This window comes from Dromiciops gliroides, chromosome X (assembly GCF_019393635.1).
Source record: "Dromiciops gliroides isolate mDroGli1 chromosome X, mDroGli1.pri, whole genome shotgun sequence".
Taxonomy (NCBI): Eukaryota; Metazoa; Chordata; class Mammalia; order Microbiotheria; family Microbiotheriidae; genus Dromiciops; species Dromiciops gliroides.
This window is the reverse complement of record NC_057867.1, coordinates 66,744,738-66,770,180: the sequence shown is the minus strand read 5'-3', so window position 1 is coordinate 66,770,180 and position 25,443 is coordinate 66,744,738. Positions and strand designations below refer to the sequence as shown.

Below are 25,443 nucleotides of genomic sequence, written 5' to 3'. Positions count from 1 at the left end.
TTACGTACAGCCCTTCTCCCCTTTCAATGATGTAATCAGATAGTTTTTGCTGCAGTGCAGTCAGATTCAAGGTGACGTCTGTCCTTTCCCAAAATGGGGTGTTGTGGCCTCTGCATAGAGGCGTGGAGTCGAATCCCACTTCTGAGACACGGGGTTTGTCCCCTCCCCCTTCCCACTCTTTGGTAATGCAGGGCTATTTGCTTTCTTTCCTGTCTTTCTGTCCCTATCCCGCTCATTACAATAATGTTATGTGTCAGTACTCATTTTTTTTATATGACAGGGTAAAGAACCAAAAAGTGGACGACACTAACATATCTAAATTCTTGTAATTTGGGGGGAAGGATCTGAAGAAGATACTGTCATACGCTCCATAAAATCACTAGATACAACTTATTAGAAAAAGGGAAATTTCTGACCTTCTCCTCCAACTCCCAAATGTTAATTTAGATATCGGAAATTAATTGGCATATTCTTCTTACTTTAGATGACTTAACTGTTGATTGAACACTAAACATAATCTTGTGGGGGTATTGGGATGGGAAGAAAGATCTTGAGCCTCAAATTAATTTTCCTGCAACCGTTGTTTTGAAAAGGAAAAGGGGGGGGGGGTGAGAAAGCTTTGATTATGTAACCTGCATAATTTAAGGCCTCCAAAGTGCTGTCATAGAGGGCCTAGAAATCAATTGACAGGCAAATAAATAAGCAAGATTAATAAAAACAAAAGCTTTTTCTTTTCTTCTTCTCTCTCTCTGTCCACCCCACCCTATTCCACCCTCCCTACCGTCTGTTCCTCTCCAACTTCCCCCACCTTGCTGCCCCTCTCCACCGAGCCTATAAGGTTGATAGATTCTGGTTTTTATTATACTTATTGCAATTTTAAAAAAAATGATAACGATTCATTACTCTCATGCCTTTTTTCTTTGTCTCTTTTTGTAATATTTATTCGAAAAACTCTTGGGACCGAAAAAAGTCTAAATTGTGCTGTTACCTAATTGAAGAGGTAAAAATCGGGCAGTTTTTAATTTCTGGAAGACGGGGGAGAAAGCCTTATGATTTTATGAACAGAATATCGTCTTTGCGGATATCGTCTCAGGCTGCATATCGATATTTTACGCATGTGCAGTTTAATTCAACAAATCCTTACTAAGGGCCAGGCACCGTGGAGGGTTCTGGGAAGGTGAAGACAAGAAGGAAAGGACAGTCCCCGTCCTTGAGAAATGTCCATTCTCCCGAGGGAGAGAAACAAAAATCACATCGAAAACTGAATACAAAAGAGATACAAAGTGATTTACAGGGGGAGGGCACATATTACTTGTTTCCAGGCTGTTCAAGTATGCAGCCGAGTCGATACATTTATCTACATTTGGATGTCTCCGGGTAGCATCTCCCAGAGACAGTATCAAAAGGACCAATCAGAAAACTCCAGATCATTTTGCTCAAGACTGCAGACCAACGGAAACCGACCAATCAGAAATAAAAACCCTTTTGTCCAGAAGTCGGGGTTGCGGGTTTAAACGAGAAGGGAGAAGGCGGGGCGTCTTTTGTGACTTACACCAATGAACGAACGCGCCCGGGTGGGCCGTTTCCTACTCCCGCCCCGTCTACATCCCCGGCAGAGGAAAGTTTCACTCGGGCTGGTTGGGGCTAGGAGCGGAGCGGAGCGGAGCAGCCATGGCTGTCGGTTGGCGGGTTTGGTGTGTACCGGCGGTGGCAGCGCTGGCGCTGGCGCTGCTCTTCGTAACTTGCCGCTTCCCCTCTGCTTCTGCCTTCCGCAGAAAGGAGGTGAGCAGCGGGCCGTTGGTTGGCTCGCTTGTCCCTGCGGGGGCGGCTCCGCAACCTGATGTCTTGGGGTGGTGGGGGTGGGGGGGCTACTGCTCTCTGCCTGGGGGGGTGACGCCAGAAGGGGGCTTGGGAGGCCTGAGGGTGCGGCCTCGGGCCCCTCCCCCAGTGCTGTCGGCTGGGACGGGGCAGGGCGATGGGGGGCGCTGTGTCCCCAGGGTTGGAGGGGGGCGGCCCGATTCGGGGGAACTGAGTGGGCTGCTCCCCCTTCCTCGACTGCCCCCCCCACCCTCTCCCCCTCCTCCGGCGGCGGAGGCGCGCCCTCACCGCTAAGCTCTGGGCCTGCTTTTCACGTCCCTAGACTTTGAGATAGACCATCTCCTAGGTCCCTTGAATTATTGGTCTGCCGACATTGGCCATGGGCCGGGGAACTGCGGCTCGCCCCAAATCCCTAGTCCCGGAGCAGCCCGGCCTAGCCTTGGTTGTCTTGGCACTGGGGGCAACGCCACACCCAAGAGAGAGCATAGAGAGTGAGCATAGAATGGCGATCTGGAACGAGGCCTTCCAGATCTTTTGGTTCATAGGCCCAGAGAGGGGGCAGGGAGGACTGAATCAGCCTGCCAGCCCACCTGTCGGCCTCATTCACTGAGCAACACCTTCCCCCCATTCTACCCCCGCTCTCGACCCCGTAACTTTATGGCGTTTCTCTTAGAAACATTTATTATTTGACTCGAAACGTTTATAAACTCGATGTGCACTCAACCCTCCTAGTCATTGGTTCATTGTCTGCAGTGCTTTTCCTTAGCTGAAATAAACAAGTGGGGTTTGTGCCACTGCGGACATTTCACGCCAATAAGGATAGGTTACTGCGAAAATGTTTCTCTGCAGCACAGCTCTACGTAGAAGCAATCGTGAACCTAGGGCAGGAAGGGACTACTAAGGCTATCTTTCTTATCTATGTGTTTTACTATCCTCATTTTATAGAAAGCCTAGACCGGTTAAACTAACTTGCCCAAGGTCACCTGAAAAGTAAGTAGGTGACTGAATAGAGATGGGACTCCAAGACCTCTACCTCCAAATTTAGCACTTTGGGTCTCTCTCAATGACATAATTATTGGACAATTTGTGAAAAGTCAAGAATTTGCAGCTCCTTTATTTCATAGGGTGACACTTGAATCATTCCATTTCTAGGCTCTGGGGCCTCAAATTCTCTCCCTCATCTTTATCCACTGGCTTCCTTTAAGTCCCAACTAAAATCCAGTCTTCAGGCAGTCTTTTCCAACCCCTCTTAATTCTAATACCTATTCTCTTTTAATTATTTCTTATTTAACATCTGGGAGAGCATATCAGTTTGCTTTTTGTCTTCCTCATTAGATTGTGGGTTCCATGAGGGTGGGAACTGTCTTTTGGCCCTTTTCATATGCCCAGGGCTTAGCAGAGTGCCTGGCACATAGTAGGCACTTAATAAATGTTTATTGACTGACAGATATACCTTAAGTTTCACAACCCAATGAGATTTTTCCCATTTGTTTACTTGCAGTGATAGTCCATTGAAAATATTTAAACTTAAAAAAATAAAAAAACAAAACCAAAATATTTAAGCTTGGATTTGGCCTTCCACCAGCCAATTCCTCACAGAAGAGGAGCAAAAGCTGTTGCCCCTTAAAGTCTTCTGTACCTCTCCCTTCCTACCCTCATACTATCCTTTTTTCAGATGAGGATATCAAAGCTCAGAGAGGTGAGTAAAATTAGCATTGAAATATAATTTCTTACTAAACCAAAGTAGCCATTGAGAAGTAAGTTTTTTTAAAAATTCTGTTATAAAACTAAGAGCTAAGTCAATAATAGGAATATTTACCTCATCATGTACCAGAGCCCACTTTCCTTTTTATCCCTAGTCATCATTTGTTTCAGAATTTAAAGCACCACTAATTTGAGTATTGTGCAAAATTATTTCCTTCTGTTTTGTAGATGGTGTTGTCAGAAAAGGTTAGTCAGCTGATGGACTGGACCAGCAAGAGAGCAGTGATAAGAATGAATGGAGATAAGTTCCGTCGTTTTGTCAAGGGATCACCAAAAAACTACTCAGTGATTGTGATGTTCACAGCTCTGGAACCACATCGACAATGTCTGGTGTGCAGGTATGAACTTTCAACTCTACTTTGATGTTACTTGGGGATAATTTTTTTTTAAGTGAGGCAATTGGGGTTAAGTGACTTGCCCAGGGTCACACAGCTAGTAAGTGTTAAGTGTCTGAGGCCAGATTTGAACTCAGGTACTCCTGACTCCAGGGCCGGTGCTCTATCCACTGTGGCACCTACCTGGCCCTGGATAATTTTTCTAAAAATAAAAACACAAAATGTTCCCCATTCCCACTCCTTAGAACCAATCTGATTCCAAGGCTGCACTGACTTTTCCTGTCTCAAACCCCCAACATCAGGTCAGCAGACAGGGAGAGTGATACCACTGCATAGGTAGATGGATATTCTTCATTGGATGATTGAAGAACCAATGAGGGCTTGAGATTTTTCATCATTTACATCAAAAGATGTTATTAATTAAACTTCCCCTCTAATTACATTTCTTTTTCTTTACTTTATATACAAGGAGGAGGGGCAGGGGAGTGGAGCAGAACAAATGTGGATTAGGGGTCAGAAGACAGATTCAAATTTAGCCTTTCTCTTTACTGCTTGTATAACCTTGGATAGGTCATTTGATTTCCCCGAGCCTCAGTTTCATCATATGGAAAATAAGGGGGCTAGAAAACTAAATCCCTTGCAACTTTGGGTCTTATAATCCTACCAATACCTATATTAATAATAGCTATTATTTATTTGGTGCTCTTAAGGTTTGCAAAGCACAATACAGATCATACTTCATTTAATTCATACACTAACCCTATGAGGTAGTTACGACTACTGTTCCCATTTTACAGATGAGGAAACTGAAGCCAAGAGGGGTTAAGTGACTTGCCTAAGATCACACAGCTTGTAAGGCAGGGTACTGACTTCCTGTTTTCACTATAGCCTGGTAGCTGCCCAATGATTATACTTCCAAAATTCTAATTTAGTCAGTATCACAGAACTGTTTAACTTGAAAGTAAAATAACTTAGTATGGATTTTTGAATTCTCAGAAAAATAAGTACCTGAATACTAAAGATGAATATAAACCCGGCAATGAAGCTCACCTCTTTGGGGTGGATTCATTTATGCAGTATTATCAATGAATAGTGCTTCTTCAGCTGGTTCATGATGCTGTCCCTATGACTTGAAGTTGAGATTCTCATTTCTGTGGGATAAGGGCAGAGTACCTTGCTTAGAATCCAACCTGCCTCATTTTTGTGGTTGTTGTTGAGTCCTTTCAGAAAACCCCCATTTGAGGTTTTCTTGGCAAAGGTACTAGAGTGGTCTGCCATATCCTATTCCAGCTCATTTTACAGATGAGAAAACTGAGGCAAACAGGGTGAAGTGGCTTGCCCAGGGTCACACAGCTATGAAGTGTCTGAGGCCAGATTTGAACTCGGGAAGATGAATCTTCTTGAGTCCAGGCCCTGCACTCAATCCACTATGCCACCTAGGTTCCCCTTTGTGTAATTTATACATGTTTTCTTCCTCTTCACTGGGGGGGGGGGGGCATTCAAAAGGTCTCCTCTGCTCTTGTTTATATGTACATGAGTTGTTGTTTTTTTTTTTAACTGTTGGTAAATTCATTCTTTTTTATTTATTTTCGCATGTGTATCCAGGCAAGCTGATGAAGAATTCCATATTTTGGCCAACTCCTGGAGATATTCCAATGCGTTTACCAACAAGATATTTTTTGCTATGGTAGATTTCGATGATGGGTCTGATGTATTTCAGATGGTAAGATCTTAAGATACTGAGTCAGAGTGGGTAATATCTGGGAGAATGGTGTTATAATGTCAAAACCTTTAAGCTTTTTTTTTTTCCTTGCAGTTACTAGTAAATTATTTTCCTGGTGTTTCCATTTCCTTTTCATAATATTTTTGTTTATTTGGTTGGTTTTCTTTCAAATCAGCTAAACATGAATTCGGCTCCAACTTTCATGAACTTCCCTGCCAAAGGAAAGCCCAAACAGAGTGATACATACGAGTTGCAAGTGCGGGGCTTTTCGGCTGAACAGATTGCTCGGTGGATAGCTGATCGAACTGATGTCAATGTAAGTTTGCTCAGTTTAGAGGAAAATCTGTCTTCAGAAGGTTCACTAAACTGTCTAGATAAAGATATTTATCTTGACTCCTTGTCTTACTCAGAGTCATTAACCTTAACTGCCCCCCCCGGGGGGGTGCTCTCCCCCCAGCTATAAAATGATAGTATAGTTTCCTGAATCAGAGAGCTACGTGAGAGGACTTCCTTTGCTGTTTCCCCATTGTGGATTTCATTTGTCAATTGATTAGTGGGGTGACCTTGGGAGGTCTCAAGTTTAAAAACATTGTGGTATCTAAAGAGAATCACTTCCTTGATTAGATAGCCTAAATTTCTTCTTCTTCTTCTTCTTCTTCTTCTTCTTCTTCTTCTTCTTCTTCTTCTTCTTCTTCTTCTTCTTCTTCTTCTTCTTCTTCTTCTTCTTCTTCTTCTTCTTCTTCTTTCTTCTTCTTCTTTCTTCTTTCTTCTTTTGGTGGGGCAGTGAGAATTAAGTGACTTGCCCAGGGTCACACAGCTAGTAAGTGGCAAGTGTCTGAGATCACAATTGAACTCAGGTCCTCCTGAATCTAGGGCTGGTGCTTTATCCACTGCGCCATCTAGCTGCCCCAGATAGCCTAAATTTCAATGAAGTAAATGATATCCCATTTTAATTATATAATATTCCCTTGAAGTGAGACAATATTGCTTTCTAGGTGGTTATCATGCTAATCTTATGTGTACCTTCATTTCTTATTATTTTGCCATAGTAAATCATTAAATATATGCTTCTCTCCTTAGATTCGAATAATCAGGCCTGCAAATTATGCTGGCCCCCTTATGTTAGGATTGCTTTTGGCTGTTATTGGTGGCCTTGTGTATCTTCGAAGAAGTAATCTCGATTTTCTTTTTAACAAAACTGGATGGGCTTTTGCAGCTTTGGTAAGTGATCTATTAAAATTAGAGTTTTTTCTTTAAATAAAGTTCAAAATGCTGTCTCTTCAGCCAAGTTTATACAGTGTATCCCCCAAAGTCTTAGTGCAAGACTTTTGGAACACTGTATTTCAGGAGAATCTTTTGTTTCTTTTGTGAGGAAGAGGGTAATATGGTTTCTTTCTAGCCTGGACTCAATACAGTGATTTGTTGCTATAAAATTAGAATGCTGGAGCTGATGTTCCATTTTCTACTTGGAAACAAATTGTTATTCTTATATATCTGACAAGAGATAATACTCCAAAATTATTTCTGTTTAGAATAGGCTTTTTAACTTGCTAACTTGAAGCTTTTTATAAACAGATTAATCATGATCAGTAAAGTGCCTGGCACATAGTAGGTGCTTAATAAATGGTTTTTGATTGATTGATGGATGGATCAGAGCAAAGTGTTGACTTTTTGTTAGTAAATATTTTATCCTTATGTACTTATGACTATCAAGAGAAAAATCAAAGCATTTAGAATGATCTTCAATATTTGAGGAAAGAAATCTTTTCTTGTATTAAATAGGATACATGAAGTTACCACACTACTATATAGTACCTTGTATCAAAAACGATACAGGAGGCTCATCTATCATATATTATCCAAGTATGCTGAGTAGATATAGACTTTGCCATTTTACTTCATCATTTTAAGAGTAGGGGTTTTTTTTTTTAATCATTTTGTATTTTTTTTTAAGTGTTTTGTACTTGCAATGACGTCTGGACAGATGTGGAACCACATAAGAGGACCACCATATGCTCATAAGAATCCCCATACAGGACAAGTGGTAAGGAAAAGCCAGGATCCCTTTAGAGTACATCTCAGATTAATACTAATCTTTCTAGTATATGAAGTAGACCCAGTTTTGTTCTTGGTCTCGAGTTTTCAATCTGCCACGGCTTTATACCTGAAAACAGAAACCACTGAATTCTTACATACACACAAGTTTGAAGTGCTAGAAATGGCTCAGAAATATATTATCCTCAGTTGCTGAAGAATGAAACTTCATTTTTGTGTAGAATAAAGCATCAAAGTCCTAGGGCTTTTTGGAGAATAAAACCTATTTCACCATTTATTGAGTTATACATGTTAAAAAACTACTCTGAACTATTTCCTTGGAAAGCATTTAAGTGTCTCAAATGATTAAATCCAGTAGCATAGTGGAATACAAATTTCTAGGTTATTCCATCACAAATGAAGCAGTTCTTTCATCCTAGATGAATTTAATTGTGATCTACGTAGAATGAACACTGAGTTAATGGTGTCCATGGTGGAATTTGTAGTGAGAAAACCCAGTTTGATGTTCTGTGACCCTCTTGCCCTCTCAAAGTGCCTGTGTTTCCTCCCTAAAAGGGGGCTAAAAATATCCATCCTCTTTCACTGCTTGTTCTAGGAGTAGTGAGGCAAAAGAGCATTTTGTACAAAGCCACGGGACCTAGGTTCTAATCCTGCTACCTATTGGCCAGTGGAAGCTGTTTAGTTAATTCCTTAGTTTCCTGAGCTAGATCTCTAAGGTCCATTCTAGTTCTGAACTAGGAAGAAATGAGATACGCTGCATGAAAATACTTTGTGAGTCTGTAAAACACCGTGCACAAGGATGGGAATTCTGGTAATGGTTATTCACCAATCCTTATTTGATTCATATCTAAATGGCACTACTATCTAGTGTCAGATGCACAGGTAGGTGGTTGAACCAAGTAGCTGCATATGAAAAACTCTGTTAATAATCAGGCACCTTGATAGACGCAACATACAGAATGTCATATATTTTTGGACATCTCCAGTGTGGTGATTTGTTTTGCTTCAGTATGTTTATTTTTTACGGAGGTTTTTCTTTTTGCATTTGGAGTTGGGAGAAGAAAAACTGAACGCTTCTTAATTGGAGGGGGAAAAAATTGAGCACCTATTGAAAATGAGTTCTTCAAACATTATCTAACCATTTGCATTTATTTGGATGAAATCAGTGTTTGAAATATATGCTTTTCTTTATCATTACTATCCCTGTTGAAGAATAAAAAAAGCATTCATTACACTCTTACTGTGTGCCAAACCCTGTACTAAGAAAGGGAGATGGTAACAGAGAAAGAGAGGTAGTCTTTGCTCTCAAGGATCTCACACCCTCATGAGAGGTGACAATACATAAAGAAGCTCAACTTCTGGGAAGATGGTAAGACCACGAAGTCCTAAGGGTGTGGGGGTGATGGCAAGGCCCAGGGGTCCTTTCAGTTATGTTCTTCAGTCAGATAACAGTGTCAGGAAATCTTTCTCCTCCATAATTCCTAGACTGTTTTGCAATCATCCCATAATATGCCTTCCTGCCTTTCACTCTGTCCCCAACAATCATGCCAGTGCCAGAATTAGCTTCAGGTCATGTCATTCTGCCTCAAATTCTTCACTGCTTCCCAGCATTGCCTATGCAGAAAATATGGTTTTAAAAAAAACATTGCTGGGGCAGCTAGGTGGCGCAGTGGATAGAGCACCAGCCCTGGATTCAGGAGTACCTGAGTTCAAATCCTGCCTCAGACACTTAACACTTATTAGCTGTGTGACCCTGGGCAAGTCACATAACCCCAATTGCCTCACTAAAAAAAAAAAAATAAATAAAATAAATCATTGTTTACTTAAATGAAAAACCTTTGCCTGGCATCCAAAAACCATTGATAATTTGGTACCACCCTACCTTTCCATCTCACTTTTCCCTTCAGCCAAACTGGTCTATTCTTTTTACCTTCCAAATCCACCTTTTTTTCCCCCTCTTCCTTACCTTTGCTCATGCCATTTTCTATGTCTGCAAAGTACTTTTTGCTTTTTGCCTTGGTGAATTTCAATTCTTTCTTTAATACCCTGCTCAAATGCCATCCATCCTGTGATGTTTTTCTCCTATCCTTCCTCTGGAACTTCATGTAACACTTAATCTTTAAACAAAATATTACATGAGAGCTGTGTCTTTTCTTCCCCCTGGTAGACTAAATTCCCTAAGGGCAGGGCTTGGGTTATGCCCAGGTCTCATGTCTCAGGTGCTTTGTGCCCAGTAGGCTCTTTGTTGTTTGTTTGTTTGCGGGGCAATGAGGGTTAAGTGACTTGCCCAGGGTCACACAGCTAGTAAGTGTCAAGTGTCCGAGGTCGGATTTGAACTCAGGTCCTCCTGAATCCAGGGCCAGCGCTCTATCCACTGTGCCACCTAGCTGCCCCCCAGTAGGCTCTTAATAAATATTTACAGAAAAAAAATCTGAGGATCTGTCTTAGAAGGAACCTCAAGCCATTTAGTTTGACCTTTGACTTGTAACTGTAAAGGTAACCCTAACAAGTGATCATTTTGCATCTTTTGGATGAAGAACTCCTGTGAGAGGGAACCTACTCACCCTAGAAGCAGCCCGTTCTAGTTTTGAATAGCTCTAATTGTTAGGAAATTTTTCCTTTCACAGAACCTAAAGTGGTCTCTTGGCAAGTTTGTTGCGCTGATCCTAATTTTTCCCTCTGGGAACAAGCAGAACAAGTCATATCCCTCGTTTCTATATCTGCCCTAACAATAACCACTGTGAGCCATGATGTCTGTCTCTTCTCTGCCCTCCTTAGAAGTGACCTCTTCTCCAAGCTAAACACCCTCAGTTCTTCCAACTGTTCTTCCTGTTTGAATCATTGACTTAACCTGGGCTTACCGAGCTTTGAGTCAAATCTTTTTTTTTTTTTTGGCAGGGCAATGAGGATTAAGTGACTTGCCTAAGGTCACACAGCTAGTAAGTGTCAAGTGTCTGAGGGCGGATTTGAACTCAGGTCCTCCTGAATCCAGGGCCGGTGCTTTATCCACTGTGCCACCTAGCTGCCCTAAGGCAACTCATTTTTGAACCCCATTGTTATTAGCATTGTGAATTCGAATTTTATTTTGAGAATTTATCCATACACTTTGAGATGATTTGGAGATATTATGATTGTGTTAAGACGAAGATTTAGACTTACTAGATGCCATAATATCTGTCACATGACAGTTCCCTAGCTTGGTGGCTCTTTGATCCTTTGGCCCCTTGAGTATTTCCTCAACCCTCCTGCTCTTAACTTCATTCCTCCCCTGTAAAGAATCCCACTGCCTCATATGTACTCAATCTTTCATGAGCAAAGAGGCAGAATAGGCTGACCATATTTGACAGATATATATAGATTGCCTGCTACTCAGTGTGCACCTCTGTCTGGCTCTAGGCTCTTCTTTGTAACCCATGGTTCTTACCTTTGCCCATAATTCCTTCAATTCTTCAAGTGTCTGGACTGTCCATTTGGAGAAATGTTGTTTTGACTTCTTAAATTCACTGTTGTGTTGGGAAACAACATGGTTAGTAAGTGCTTGGCAGTTTTCTGACTTTTTTAAAAGCAGTGGTCCAAGTGACTTCCCAAGCTTTTTTTTTTCTTCACATCCATAGGTAAAGTAGCAACATGCAAAGAAACAAAGGAAAATGTATTTTTCTCCCAGTGCTTGGAATATGTTCTATATGTTTTCATGGTGAAAAATATCTACTTTTGGAAAAAAATTAATTTTCTGAAAAATTCCAAACCATGGAAAATTCTTGTTTAGTTTGTGTGATTTTTCCAATTCTGTAAAATAATTATATGATGTAGCAAAAATCACTAGGCAACATCAGGATGCAGTATTCTCTAACTATTGGGGAGTTTTCCCCCTTTACAATTGAGACTTTCTTATTTGTGACACTATAGTTATAGAATTTTCCCTATCTTTTTAGTTTGGTCACTAAACTCCCCAATGGCAGAAACTGGTTCTTAATGTTCCTGTTGGATTTTTCTAGTATTTTTCTTGTTACTATAAAGTTATTTCAGACTTCCTTATTTTGAATAAGGGCACTACCATTATTCCTGTCTGGCAGGTTTACAGCCTCAGTCATCCCTGATTTGTCACCCTGCCTCACCCCACATGTCCTATCAGTTACCAGATCTTCTTGTTCTGCCCCAGGATATCTCCAGCATCTGTCCCCTATGGCCACCTCCATCCTACCTCAGGCCCTTATCACCTCTCTATCTCCTAAACTACTGCATTAGCAGTAGTAATTGGTCTCTCTGCCTCTAGAGTCTACCTTCCACCCAGCCACCAAGGTAATTGTCCCAACACACAGGGCTGGTGGCCTCTAGGATCATATACAAACTCTTCCTCACAACCTTGCTCCTGTCTCCCTTTCCAACGTTGTTATTTGATACTCCCCTTCACATACTCTGAAGTCCAGCCAAGCTGACCTTGCTATTCCTCACACATGACATTTTATCTCCTGTGCCTTTTTGCAAGCTGTCCCCGCTCCTCCCATACCCAGATCACTCTCCCTACTAACCCAGGCCTCTTAGACTTTCTCCTTTCCCTCAAATGTCAGCTAGGGAACCTCCTTCTCCATGAAGCCTTTCCTGATTGCCTCCAGCTGGTAGTCATCCTGGTTTTCCCCCTTGACCTTGGATTTCATTTCTATATGATTATATACTCATTTGTACATGTTGTCTCTCACTTGAGATGTATGCTATGTGAAGTGAAGGACTATTTCATTTTTATTTTTTTGTCTTACCTAGTGCCTGGCACATAAGTGAGTATTTGATAAATGTTGGGTTAATTATTGGCCCTGGGCCAATCCAAAATATGGCCCAGGCCCAACAGAGGAACACAAATCACATTCCCCCTGCATGTTTCTTCTTATTATGTAGTCTACCTATATAACCTTTTACTGAGCCACTAGGTGGCACTCAAGTAAATAGAGATAGGACTTGGAATTAGAAAGACTCATCTTCATGAGTTCAAATCTGGCCTGAGACATGGACTGCTTTTATGATCCTGGGCAGGTCACTTCACTCTGTTTGCCTCAGTTCCTCATCTGTAAAATGAGCTGAAGAAGGAAATGGCAAACTACTCTAGTATCTCTGCCAAGAAAAGCCCAAATGGGGTCACAAAGAGTGGGGCAGGACTGAACAACAACCTTTTGTTCTTATAGTCCCCCCACCCCACCTCTCTATGAAAAAGAGGGGAGTATGTTTCTTTTCTTTTTTTGTGTGTAGGGCAATGAGGGTTAAGTGACTTGCCCAGGGTCACACAGCTAGTAAGTGTCAAGTGTCTGAGGCTGGATTTGAACTCAGGTCCTCCTGAATCCAGGGCCGGTGCTTTATCCACTGTGCCACCTAGCTGTTCCCAGGGGGAATGTTTCATTATATATTTTTTACAACCCAAAGTGGTCATTCTACTTAATCAGGATTAGGCTGACTTCTTCTGTCACCTTCATTTACATTATTATACTCTTTGTGTTTGTTGTTTTCCTAGTTCTTCTTTCTTTATTCTGTATCATTTCATAGAATTCTCCAAATTCCTCATGGTGCAGTAATATCCATTACATTCCTATATCACATCTCTGTAGTATCGCTTTTAACTGTCTCAAAATGCTCTTGTGCATCTGGTGACATTACTAAGCCTTCTTTTATAACCAAAAGCAGAATTTATACAGTTGGTTTAATAATACTTCAGAGGATCATAGATTTAGAGGTAGAAGGGATTATAGATGTCATTTTTTACACATGAGGAAACTGAAGCCCAAAAAGGTTAAGTGACTTGCCCAGAATCACACAGCTAATAAGTGTCTGAGGTAGGATTCAAACCCAGCTCTTCCTGATTCCAGGTTCAGCCCTCTATCCGACAAACCAGCCTGCTTCTCAGTAACAAGACCATTAAAAATATGAGAGACATAGTTTCTGGGGAATTTAATCATTTTATTAATAGGCCGGCAGGTTATCAATAGAGGGCCATCACATAGCAATCAAATCTAATTGCTTGACATGATGGGAAGTATGTAATATTAAAATGAAGTCTGGGGGGGGGGACAGCTAGGTGGCGCAGTGGATAAAAGCACCGGCCCTGGATTCAGGAGGACCTGAGTTCAAATTTGGCCTCAAACACTTGACACTTACTAGCGTGTGACCTTGGGCAAGTCACTTAACCCTCATTGCGCTGGGGAGGGAAAATGAAGTCTAGGCACCCATGATTTACGTTACTCAAATCTTGGTTAAAAAAAGCTGATGGGACCATAATGATAGCTTCCACCTAGGTTTGGTTTGGAATAGGCTAAATCTCTTCAGTAAAGTCCTCCTCTCTCTTTGTAAGCTTGGGTTGGACCTGACCCAGTAAAGAGATTCAATGGAATCTTCCTTTACCTTGGAGTGGGAGGGACAGGACTGCAAAAGAAAAGGAGAACACTGGGTCCCCTCCAAAAAAAAATCAGTAATAAAAATGGCTATTTCGGGGCAGCTAGGTGGCGCAGTAGATAAAGCACTGGTTTTGGATTCAGGAGGACCTGAGTTCAAATCCAGACTCAAACACCTGACACTTACTAGCTCTATGACCCTGGGCAAGTCACTTAACCCTCATTGCCCCACCAAAAAAAAAAAAAAGAATGGCTATTTCTCTAGTACTTTGTAAACTTTCAAAGTGTTTTCCTCACAAAATGACTGTCTTGAGGAAATCCTATTTTAATAATAATAAAATCCCTATTTTAGAATTTTCTGGAAAGTAAGGCTCAAAACAATGCATTACCCATGATCACATAAGGAGAGTGGGGTCATCAACTGACACCTCCTTGTTACATTACCTTTCTATTTATAAAGGTTTGAAGCCACATTTATTTGGCATAAAGTAGCTTAAAAGCAGTCTTTGCTTTAAATAGTCTGTGTTTTTATTCATTCAGACCTTTAGGTAAAAAATCTGTATTTAGTTTAAAAAAAAACATACTCATGTTTCTTTTCAGAAAAAAAAAAATCAAACACTTCTTCCTGTTTGTTTCCATAATTAAATATGTAGGCATTGAATAATATATTATTGAAAAATAATATATCCTTCAATATGATTACAAATTGAATATATTTCCATAATTGAAGGTATATTTCCATATTTGAATATAAATTATGATATATCAAACAATTTTTTATTTTTAAAAATAATTTTGGTGTGTTGTGGGTTTTGTTTCTGTTTTTTTCTTTTTTCAGAATTACATTCATGGAAGCAGCCAGGCCCAGTTTGTGGCTGAAACACACATCGTCCTTCTGTTTAGTATCCTCCTTATAATAAGTCACTGGCAGTGACTTTGTTTTTATGTACCCTTCTACTCATCAGCATTTCTTGTTTTCTCTTTGCTAAATAGTCTCTCTGCAGGGCGATGATGGCCTTTCATTAATGGTCTTTGCAGCAAACACTTGCTTCATGATTTTACTTTCAGCAGGCAGAGCTCTCTGACTTAGATTTATTTGATTTTTTTGAATAGTATGTGTGTTGTTGTCCCTTTTTGGGCTTTTTGTTCTTAACCCAACTCCAGGAAAAGATGGTTCATTTTATCTATAGGCTTGAGATAGTGACTGCATCTAGAGGCTCTCCTCCATTTATTGTTTAAACCTTTCTTTCAGGGGAAATTTGTCTCTCTACATTCATTATGTTTAAGATGTAAAACCCTACCCACCATCTGGAGCTGTCTGTTCTTGTTATTTCTCAGCAGTAAATAGCTCTGATGCATTGCTTGACAGAATAGGGTATTTTTAGTTTGACAAGATGATATTACAGGGAGTGGACATGAAGAGGGCAGGCAAAATTCCCATGGTACTTGGCCAGGAGCACCTGAGCAGGTTCCAGTGAGCTATGTAATGTATACCTTCTGCCTACTCCTAACTTGGAAAAATAAAGGCTTTTTAAGCCTAGTGTATTTTTCTACTCTAGCGTACCCCCCCCCCATGATGGATGTTGCATGCCCACCTATTGCCAAGTACCGAGCAGATGCATCTTATGATCTTAAAGTTTTTCTTGTGTTATATACCCCACTGGCCACCACTGATATCTCACTGTACCATGGAGGTGATTAAATCCAGTTCATGCTAGAGGACATGAAGTTCTGGCATGTCTGCCAAAGGCTTTTAAGTATACCCAGCAACAGACTAGTTGTCATCTAAGGGCCAGCCTGCTAAGCTTAGAGAAGTTTATAACCAGGTGTTGGCCATCAAGCGATTTTTTTTTCTCACACCACAACGTTAGAGAAGCCATCTCACAAGTGTAGAGGGGCCATAACCTATGTCAATAGAAGGAGCAACAGGATAGATAAAATGGCAGAATATATCAAGATTATTTAAATTGACTGTCTTTGTTTTCTGGAGTTTTTTTTTTTTTTCCAGGGAAACGAGGGTTAAGTGACTTGCCCAGGGTCACACAGCTAGTGAGCGTCAAGTGTCTAAGGCCGCATTTCAACTCAGGTCCCCCTGAATCCAGGGCTGGTGCTTTATCCATTGTGCCACCTAGCTGCCCCTGTCTTGTTTTTATAAATATATTTTTATTTGTTTTGTTAAATATTTCCCAATTGCATATACAAAAATTTTTAACATTCATTTTTTAACAATTGAGTTCCAAATTCTCTCCCTCCCTCCTGTCCTCTACCCCTTGAGAAAATAAGCAATATGATATCGATTATATATGTGAAGTCATGCAAAAAGTATTTCCATATTAGCCATGTTACAAAAGAAAACACACACTTAAAAAAATACAAGAAAAATAGAGTAAAAGAAAGTAATTGATACTCTTTTAACCAAAAAACACAAACATATTCCCCAAAAGAATTAAACAAAACCATACCAATGAGGGATGACAACATACATTCCCTAGACTTCTGTTATTTATTGCTGCAAGGAAAACAGAGCTTTTGGTTTCTACTTATGTAGTTAGTCTGTAAAGATACATTCCCTTGGTAGCTGCATTTGGCCTTCCGCCTCAATCCATTTGCACTTGATTGACATTTAGATGGCTTCTTTTGTTGTTACTTTAAAATTGCTGTTGATGTTGGATATGCAAGAGCTAGGCTTCATCTTGGTTCAATAACAATTTCCATCCTCTGATGGGTCTTTTTACTTCCCATTGAGGTCGGGAGCCTTAGAAAAATGGAGAGTAGGGAAAAGTCATCTTTTAATCTGGAAGTCTCTGTATGTATATCGGGGGAAGGAATGTGCAAGATAATAATACTTTTATGCAAGAGTAGTAGGACAGATTGTTTAAAGGACAAAGTAAAGAGGTAGAAAACAATAGGTTTTGGGGGGGGGGGCGTTGAGGGTTAAGTGACTTGCCCAGGGTCACACAGCTAAGCTAGTAAGTGTCAAGTGTATGGGGCCGAACTTGAACTCAGGTCCTCCTGAATCCAGGGCCGGTACCAATTTTTCTTACACAGTGAAATGTTCCATTTAAAATGTAGGCTTTAAAGCACTGGCCCTAGATTCAGGAGGACCTGAGTTCAAATCCGGCCTCAGACACTTGACACAATAGCTGTGTGACCCTGGGCAAGTCACTTAATCCTCATTGCCTCGCCAAAAATAAATAAATAAATTAAATAATGATAGTAAAATGTAGGCTCTTGTTTGCCTGTTGGATGTCTCTTCCAAACTTAATTTTCTTTAAATTATACTTGAGGTGAGTACTAATTTTTATGATAGGCAGAATCCTCCTCATTTACCACATTCTGTTTTCCGGGAAGAAACAAAACCAATATAATGTGCTTAGCTGACCATGGATGTCTCTGAATTTCTCCTTAACCCACCTTCAAAGATGGTGCTGTTACTCTGGGGATTGTGCTGTTGTGTGAAGCCATCACATCTCACCTGGATATCGGAAAGAGAAAGCGTAAGTCTCATAAAGCATTGGTAAAAATCTGAGTTCAGAAAATTGACCTGAAATTGAAGAGCTGTATGTGTCTTCCACATGAAGTGAGTTATAAGTCCAAAATGTTCTGAGGGACTTTTGGTTCTTTCTGTTTAAAGCCTGGACATTCCCTGTGTTTAAGAGATCTTTTTTTTTTAAATCCAGAAGTTTTTCTTCACTCACAATTTGAATGGCACCAACACTTCCTTTTCTATCCGATTAAATAGAAGTAACTCACATCTTAGCAGTATGTTGTATTTGGATGTCAGGCCTGTCCACAAAAGCCTATCTAACTCATGTATCTGAAATATGATGTGATATTAATAATAACATAGAACCTAGTCACCATTTACAACATTCTAGTATGTGACCAAGAGCAATATTTCTATGGGAAAATGCATTGGAAGTTCAGAATTTGGATGCCAGGAACCCATCTCGCTACTCTTGAAGTAGGAACAGAAAATGGGAGCCAGACTCTGAGATCTCAGGAAGGTAGGACCTAGAGGTGAAGATGGGGTTCAGGATTTGTGGGGTGAAAAGATGGGGACAGGGAGTAGGAGTTGGAGAGGCAGGGCTTGTCAGGGGCAAGGAAGCCATATGGGCATGGCCTCCTGCCTATAGAAACCTTCTTTCCTTAGCTATGTTCCCCAGCCCTGGTCTGCCTTCCATATCATAACCTTTACCTTTTTTTCCCCCTCACAGCCTGAAGAGATTGGCTTGTCTTTTTCCCTTTCTAGGTGTTCCTGAGAGGTGAGGTGGTAGAAAGAGGACTTGGAAGATTGAACTTAGAATCAGGAGAGGTCTGGGTTCGAATCCTGGCACTGATTGCTTAATAGTTGTATGCCCTAGGGCAAGTCAGTTCCTTTTATAATAGATGACTTTTTTTTTATGAGGCAATTGGAGTTAAGTGACTTGCTTAGGGTCACACAGCTAGTAAGTGTCATGTCTGAGGCTGGATTTGAACTCAGGTCCTCTTGACTTCAGGGTCGGTGCTCTATCCACTGCACCACCTAGCTGCCCCAAGTCAGTTCCTTTTTCAGTCTTGGTTTCTTGTCTTTGAAATACTCAGATTATAGATTTCACAGGCTTGTGAGCAAATGCATGATGGTGCTAAAGAAGAGGGCTGGTTTTCTCTTCTTCAGAAAAGTTTGAAAGTTTATCTTTAAGACAGTCCTACAGGATTGATTACCTACCAGAAGATCTGAAGAATCACAGCCAGGAACAGGGTCCTGGGAGAAAGCTTGGTACAGTGGGTTTGGAAGCAAGCACTCTTGGTTCCAATCCCAGCTCTAGCCCCTGTGTGATCTTGGGGCAAATAATTTCATCTCTCTGAGCCTCCCTCAGTTTCCTAAATTGTAAAATGAGAGAGTCGGACTAGATGACCTCTGTTCTGAATCTGTGGCCTTTATGCACACTGCCAGCCCATACCCCTTTTCCCTATCATCCTGGAATGCTGCAGGTGGCAAAGAGCTAAGGGAAAACAAGGGAGAAGGAAGAGAAACCCTAAAACATAGGGAGGGGAAGAGACATTCTTACTGCAGGGTAGACATACTTAAGTATGTCTAGATCACAGATATTTCATTTTTCCTTTTGCTAACTTCTTCAACTAAAAATATCATGTCATCTGTTAGAAGATAAAGGGAATGGTTGAAGGGAATCTCAGAAGGCAAATTTGTTATTTTCTATTTTCAGAGATTCTGTTGTGGAATTCTAGATTATGGGGAAAATTTAAGTATTACTTGTACTTCTCAAGTTGCCTAAAAGTAAAACATAGCTCTGGTCTCCGGTTAGCAACCCAAGGTCACACAGCTCAAACATTTCAGAGACTGCATCTAAACCCAGGTCCTCTGACTCCCAGCTCTCCTAGGTCTCTCCTAAAGAACCATGTTTGGTTGCTTCTTCACTTTTCCAGAACAAAATATAGTCATAGGGCAGCTAGGTGGCACAGTGAATAAAGCACCTGCCCTGGCTTCAGGAGGACCTGAATTCAAATCCAGCCTCTGACACTTGACACTTCTTAGCTGTGTGACCTTGGGCAAGTCACTAAATCCACATTGCCCTGGCTTCCCCCCCCCCAAAAAAAAAAAAAAAAGTTGGTGAGATATAATGATCTAAGACAATTCCAAAGGATTCATGATGGAAAAATACTCTCCCCATTCAGAAAAAGAACTGTAGAATCTGAATGCAGATTGAACCATAACGTTTCTGGGGGCAGCTAGGTGGCACAGTGGATAAGGCACCGCCCCTGGATTCAGGAGGACCTGAGTTTAAATCCGGCCTCAGACACTTGACACTTACTAGCTGTGTGACCCTGGGCAAGTCACTTAACCCTCATTGCCCCACAAAAAGGAAAATAGGTAGATAGTCATAGATCTAAAACTGTGAATGCTTGAAATAGATCCTTCATATGTAATGAAAACTTAAAATAGCAGTTTAAAAAAAAGCATCTCCTTGTCTCAGATATCTGTTATTTTCAAAGATACAAGTCAAGTCTATGTGTCTTTTAAAATATGGTAAATTCTGTGGAATGTCCTATTTAGCTCAAGTTTCAGAATGAATTTTCTTTCACCTTTGTCACTTGAATCAAATGCTATACTTCATTTTTCCAGTGTTCTAAATGACCAGCCCCTACATCCATAAAAGGGATATTTTTTATTCCTTATAAAATTTTGCTAAAATCCTGTTCTTTTTTTCTGAGGGAGTTCGTTCTGTCAAATGGAAATAATACCTGCGCTATGCCTCACAGAATTGTGGGGAAAATACTCTGTAAATAGTAAAAAGATCTGAACACTGGCTAATTATTTAGATAGGTCAAGAGCCTGCTCTATATAATAATAATAATAATAATAATAATAATAATAATAATAATAATATGGTTTTGGAGGCTTCCTCTAGCTTTCTTAGCATCGTACAGGTATTAGTAAAGGCTATCTCTCTGTTCAAATTCCTTGCTTCTGACTATGTTTGGCCCACATCCCTTTTCAATCATATATCTCCTAGAGCAATGGCTCTCGAAGTGTTAGCTGGGGACCCCTGGGCATCCACAAAACCTTTTCAGGGGTCAGTGAAGTCAAAACTGTTTTCATAGTACCAAGAGGTTTTCATTTTTAATATAGTAAATATTGATAGATCCAATACATATATAAACAAAGACTTGGGAGGGGGGTCCTCAATTTTTAAGAGTGTGAAGGGATCCTGAGACCACAGAGTTTAAAAACCATTGTCCCAGACAATGTAGGTCATGCCTCTTCTTAGCGAGCCTCAAGTAAGATGCTCTAGCCCAATGAGGCCCCCTTAAATCTTTCTGTCCATTGTTCTTTGTGTGACTAGCAATTTGGAGTCCTCAAAGCTAGTGGTGTGCTTCATGAGTCACGGCTATATAGAATTAATTGAAGAATATTGGTGTTCTAAAAGGGGGGTGGGGGTAGCGTTAGTGGTGGTACATGGTTAAGACCATCACAAATTCTGCAATTTTTTATTTACCCAGATGTCATTTAGCCTGTTCTCTTCTTCCTTTTTTTTTTAAGGTGAGGCAATTGGGGTTAAGTGACTTGCCCAGGGTCACACAGCTAGTAAGTGTTAAGTGTCTGAGGCCGGATTTGAACTCAGGTACTCCTGACTCCAGGGCCGGTGCTCTATCCACTGCGCCACCTAGCTGCCCCTCTTCCTCCTTTTCATTGGGCCTAGTTCATTGTTCATTTAAATAGTCAATATTTTTGTTTTGTTTTGTTTTGTTTTGCAGAGCAGTGAGGGTTAAGTGACTTGCCCAGGGTCATACAGCTAGTGTCAAGTGTCTGGGGCTGGATTTGAACTCAGGTCCTCCTGAATCTAGGGCTGGTGCTTTATCCACTGTGCCACCTAGCTGCCCCAATAAATTTTTTTAAGCATCTACCATATACCAGGTACTGTGCTAAGCAGTGGGTATACAAATACCTCCCCCCCAGCCCCCCCCCCCCAAAAAGCTTCTCAAGGAGCTTACAAGCTGTGGTGTAAGACAAAACACAAAAGGAAGGAGGGTTTGAAGCAGGACAGGAGAGTACCTGATGCAAGGGCATGATGAAGAAGGCAGTCAGAGAAGCCCCGAAGTAGTGCAACTAGGCGAGAAATGAGATGTCTAAGCTGGAGTTTACAGCCCTACTAAGAACCACAGGGTCCCATCACTCAAGTATCTGAAGGCAGCATTTGAAACCATTTCTTCCTGACTTTACTGACTACAAGTCCAGCAACCACTCTCCTTGCCCGCTAGGACATATTCCCTCTCTTTATATCCATTTTTTAAAAAATTAATCATGTTAGATAACTATAAAGCCCTGTTAGATGAAAGTGGGTTTTTTTCTCCTAATTCTTCTAGAGCCAGATAAGGGCTTTATCATTGGTCTCCTGCCCCTTTTGTGTCAGTGGTTCCCACTGTACTTAGGATTCCCTTTTCTCCTTTTGACAGTAATGTGTGCTGTTGGCATTCTGCTGGTGGTAGTGTTTTTCAGTTGGATGCTCTCTGTTTTCAAGTCTAAATACCATGGCTACCCCTACAGGTAAGAAAGAGTCTTTGTTAACTCATCTGATGAGAATGGTTGTGCATAACTGTCTTGTTATTTGCTTCCTCTTACTTTGTCTTAAAGTTGTTCCAGATTCTCTTAAGTTGTCTGCATGCAAATGGACTGAATTATGATATTTCCTCCTCAAAACTTATTCCAATACATGCTCCTTTACGGACTCCTAAATTAAATGAGTCATGTCAAGAAAAGCTCTCCCCATGGTGTTCCTGTCTCACCCACCTCCATTTGACTGGTGGTCTGAGGCAGAGTGGGGAGAGCCCTCATTTCTCAAAGCTTAGCCACACAGCCCAGTACAAAGTATACGTCACCCCTGAAAATCTCTGCCACTTTCTGGCCTTGCTTGGAGACCTTCCATTTTCACACTCCAGTCTCTAATGTCCCAAACACCATTTTCCTTCTCAGAGAAAGGATTATGGTTCTCTTTTCTCTGTTGTCATTGTCATCTGCATCCTTAGGAAAAGAGTTAAATGAGCCCTCTATGGCTTTCCTCCCTTCCCTCTTTTCCTGGAACCACTCCATTTCCTTTCTTATTGACATGAGAGAAAAGGAATGATCAAATTAATTAGAAAATCTCTGAGATGGGTGAGGAAAGCCTTGGGGTAAGGTAGCGATGAGCCCTAAGCCCTACCTGTTCTTCCTCCTCTCTACCCTTGTCTGTTTGCAGGAGAGAAAGGGAGTGCATCAATTCCTTAATACATTCCTCCATTGTCATCTGTAATAAGTAATGGATCTATGTGTATTTTTCAGTTTCCTGATGAATTAAAAAGAAGCAAATCAACGCTGGAACATTAAAGCTTGGAAATTGTATATATTGTGTTGGAACAGTGCAAGATGTGTATGGTTCATATTACCTCTCTTGAAAAGGATTGAGATTGTGTTAAAAAATTGAACCAAAGAGTGATGTGTAGTGCCTTAATGTTAACAAGCAGTTTGCTTTAAAAGTCCATGCAGCGTTAGGACAAATTTCCCTTCTGTTGTTAACCTCCCCATCCCAGTGAGCTTTACAAAACATTTAACCTCGTGGAATTCAGAGTTTTTTAGACAGAGTATGTTTTGGGAATAAAAGAAAATCTTCTAGTAGTACTACTTGAGTCTAATTTGAGGAATTCCTTTTTGTTAATTTTTAGTCACCTGATAAAATATTTTTCTACTCCAGTATGAAGAGATATCTTGATCAATCTTTATCTATCCAGCAATTTCAGATAACTATAATAAATGTCCACTACCCGTTTCCCTTTTCCCTTCCCCATGGAATTAATGCTTTGCACATCTGTCTTTTAGGTTGAGAAACCAGATGTGCTGTGTTGCCTCCTAAAAACAGAACACACTCCCCATTTGTATAGACCAAGGCTCCCTACTGGATATTTTGCTTAGGTCTTTTCTCCTGAAGCACATTGCTATGTAGCTTTAGATATGAAAAAAGTCACATAAAAAAAAGTCTTATCTGTGGGTGCTAATAAGCAGTCTTATACTTAGAGCTTTCAGATGAATTCCTTTTTTCCCTATTTTTCTTTAATTCAAGAAAGCTCATTTAAAATATGTCAGCTTAGTAATAAATTAATACAACTTCCTAATTAAAAAAAAATTATCCTGATTTGAAGTGACTTTGGGGGTCACCATAGTAGCTCACAGAATGAACCTAAACACTTTCTGATTAGGACAAATTTCCTTCAATCTTTGTCCACTTTAGGACAAAGTGTTTGGAAGATGATTAAATAAAGTGATACTAATGAGGATTTATGGGAAACCACATGATCAGTAATTTGTATGTGACAGGTAGTACATGAATGAATATGTTTGGTTACACGATGAATTTTTTTAACTTCAATTACGCTTACTAATTGATGCTAAGCATGATGCCTAGGGACTGTCAATTATCCAGTGGTTGGGGTGAACAGGTGGTCAGGCCCTACTATGCTAAGTTTAATGTATCCTAGCTAATTAGATTAAAACAATTTTATTTCTGTTAAAAAAAAAATCTACCCATGGGCCATACATTGGGCATCTAGTTTGTCTTGGTTGCTGCCTCCATGTGTAAATGAAGTGCCCTTGAAAACCTGTGGCACATATTTTCCCCTTTCTCTTTCTTCCCCAAGTAAAGTGTAAGCTCTTTGAGGGCCGGGACAGTTGGCATTTTGTATTCAGATTCCCAGCACCTCACTCATAGTTGGCGCTTAATAGACGCTTATTGAACTAAATTGAATTATTTTTTTACCCCAAACCCCTCAAAGTATAAGAATAAGATAAAAATGTTTTGATCCTTTACTTTCTTCAATGAATGAAAATAATAGATAAAACAGCTTGCAAATGAACTGTTGTAACTCAAATGATTTTACTCCCTATTTAAGTTTCCACTGTGGTTACTAACTTTCAGCGAGAGTTTAATTCCCTATTTCCCATTAGGTCAAAATAGATATTGTCTTCAGTAATGATAAGAAAAGTAAATATGATGATGGTGAGAGAGAGGAATGTGGACGAGTGTGCTAGACTGAAAGTGAAGTCCTGCCTGTGTCTGTTGACTGCCAGCTGTTGTTCACCTTCCCCAGAGTGTGTGTATATATATAAGGTTCTGTGCCCTTAAGTGTGAGTGAGGCCATTCGTGATTGCTGTTTTTTTTGAAGGACCTCCAGGGCTCTGAGGAAAGGTGGCTTTTAAAAGCCATTGCCTAAGGGGAATGGTTGCCCTTGGTAGTCTTCAATGTAGCTTCATCTTTTGTGTGTTAGTCCATCGGGAACCTGGCTTTTGTGCATTCTCTTGTGTCTTCATCAGCTGTTGTTGCTCACGTTGGACCCACTGAATTAATACTCTGATTCCTAATAGTGAAACTTGTAGCTGTCTGACCATAGAAAAGTATTTGAATATTACTTGTACAGAGAGGTTACATGCCTTAGAGGTTGAACTAGTGTGTAGAGAAAAGATATACTGCTGTATTCAAAATTGAGCATTTCTTTGATTTGGATTTTGAAATTGACTTCCGTCTAAAGTGCCTTAACTAGATTGAACTTAGCTTTCCATGATCAGTTTAGATATCCCTTATGTTACTTTTAATCCTTTTAAAAGGAATACATTATAGTTATCCAAATAACCAAATGACTGGGTTGTTGCTTTTGTTTAACATTTCAATAAACTGTTTTACGATCTTAATTGCGGGCTTTTAATGATTTTTAATTTTTGAAAGGCGAGTAGCCGATTCTAAGAGACTTATAAAACGAATTCCAGTTTTGAAATTCTGATGACTTTGCAATTTGTAACCCAAATTACAACAAACCTGATAGTTTCTGATATCTTTATTGTCTCTAAGTATAT

General features: G+C 40.4%; 1 protein-coding gene across 1 annotated transcript; it reads left to right on the top strand.

Annotated features, from left to right (window-relative positions):
• Window positions 1–1,573: 1,573 nt before the first annotated feature.
• MAGT1 (magnesium transporter 1) lies at window positions 1,574–25,281 on the top strand. Its single transcript, XM_043974562.1, has 10 exons — window positions 1,574–1,782; window positions 3,751–3,920; window positions 5,523–5,640; window positions 5,816–5,956; window positions 6,721–6,861; window positions 7,595–7,684; window positions 14,905–14,968; window positions 17,489–17,563; window positions 22,023–22,113; window positions 22,885–25,281. The coding sequence occupies exons 1-10, from the start codon at window positions 1,672–1,674 to the stop codon at window positions 22,898–22,900; spliced, it is 1,017 nt and encodes a 338-aa protein (XP_043830497.1). The 5' UTR covers window positions 1,574–1,671; the 3' UTR covers window positions 22,901–25,281.
• Window positions 25,282–25,443: the final 162 nt, after the last annotated feature.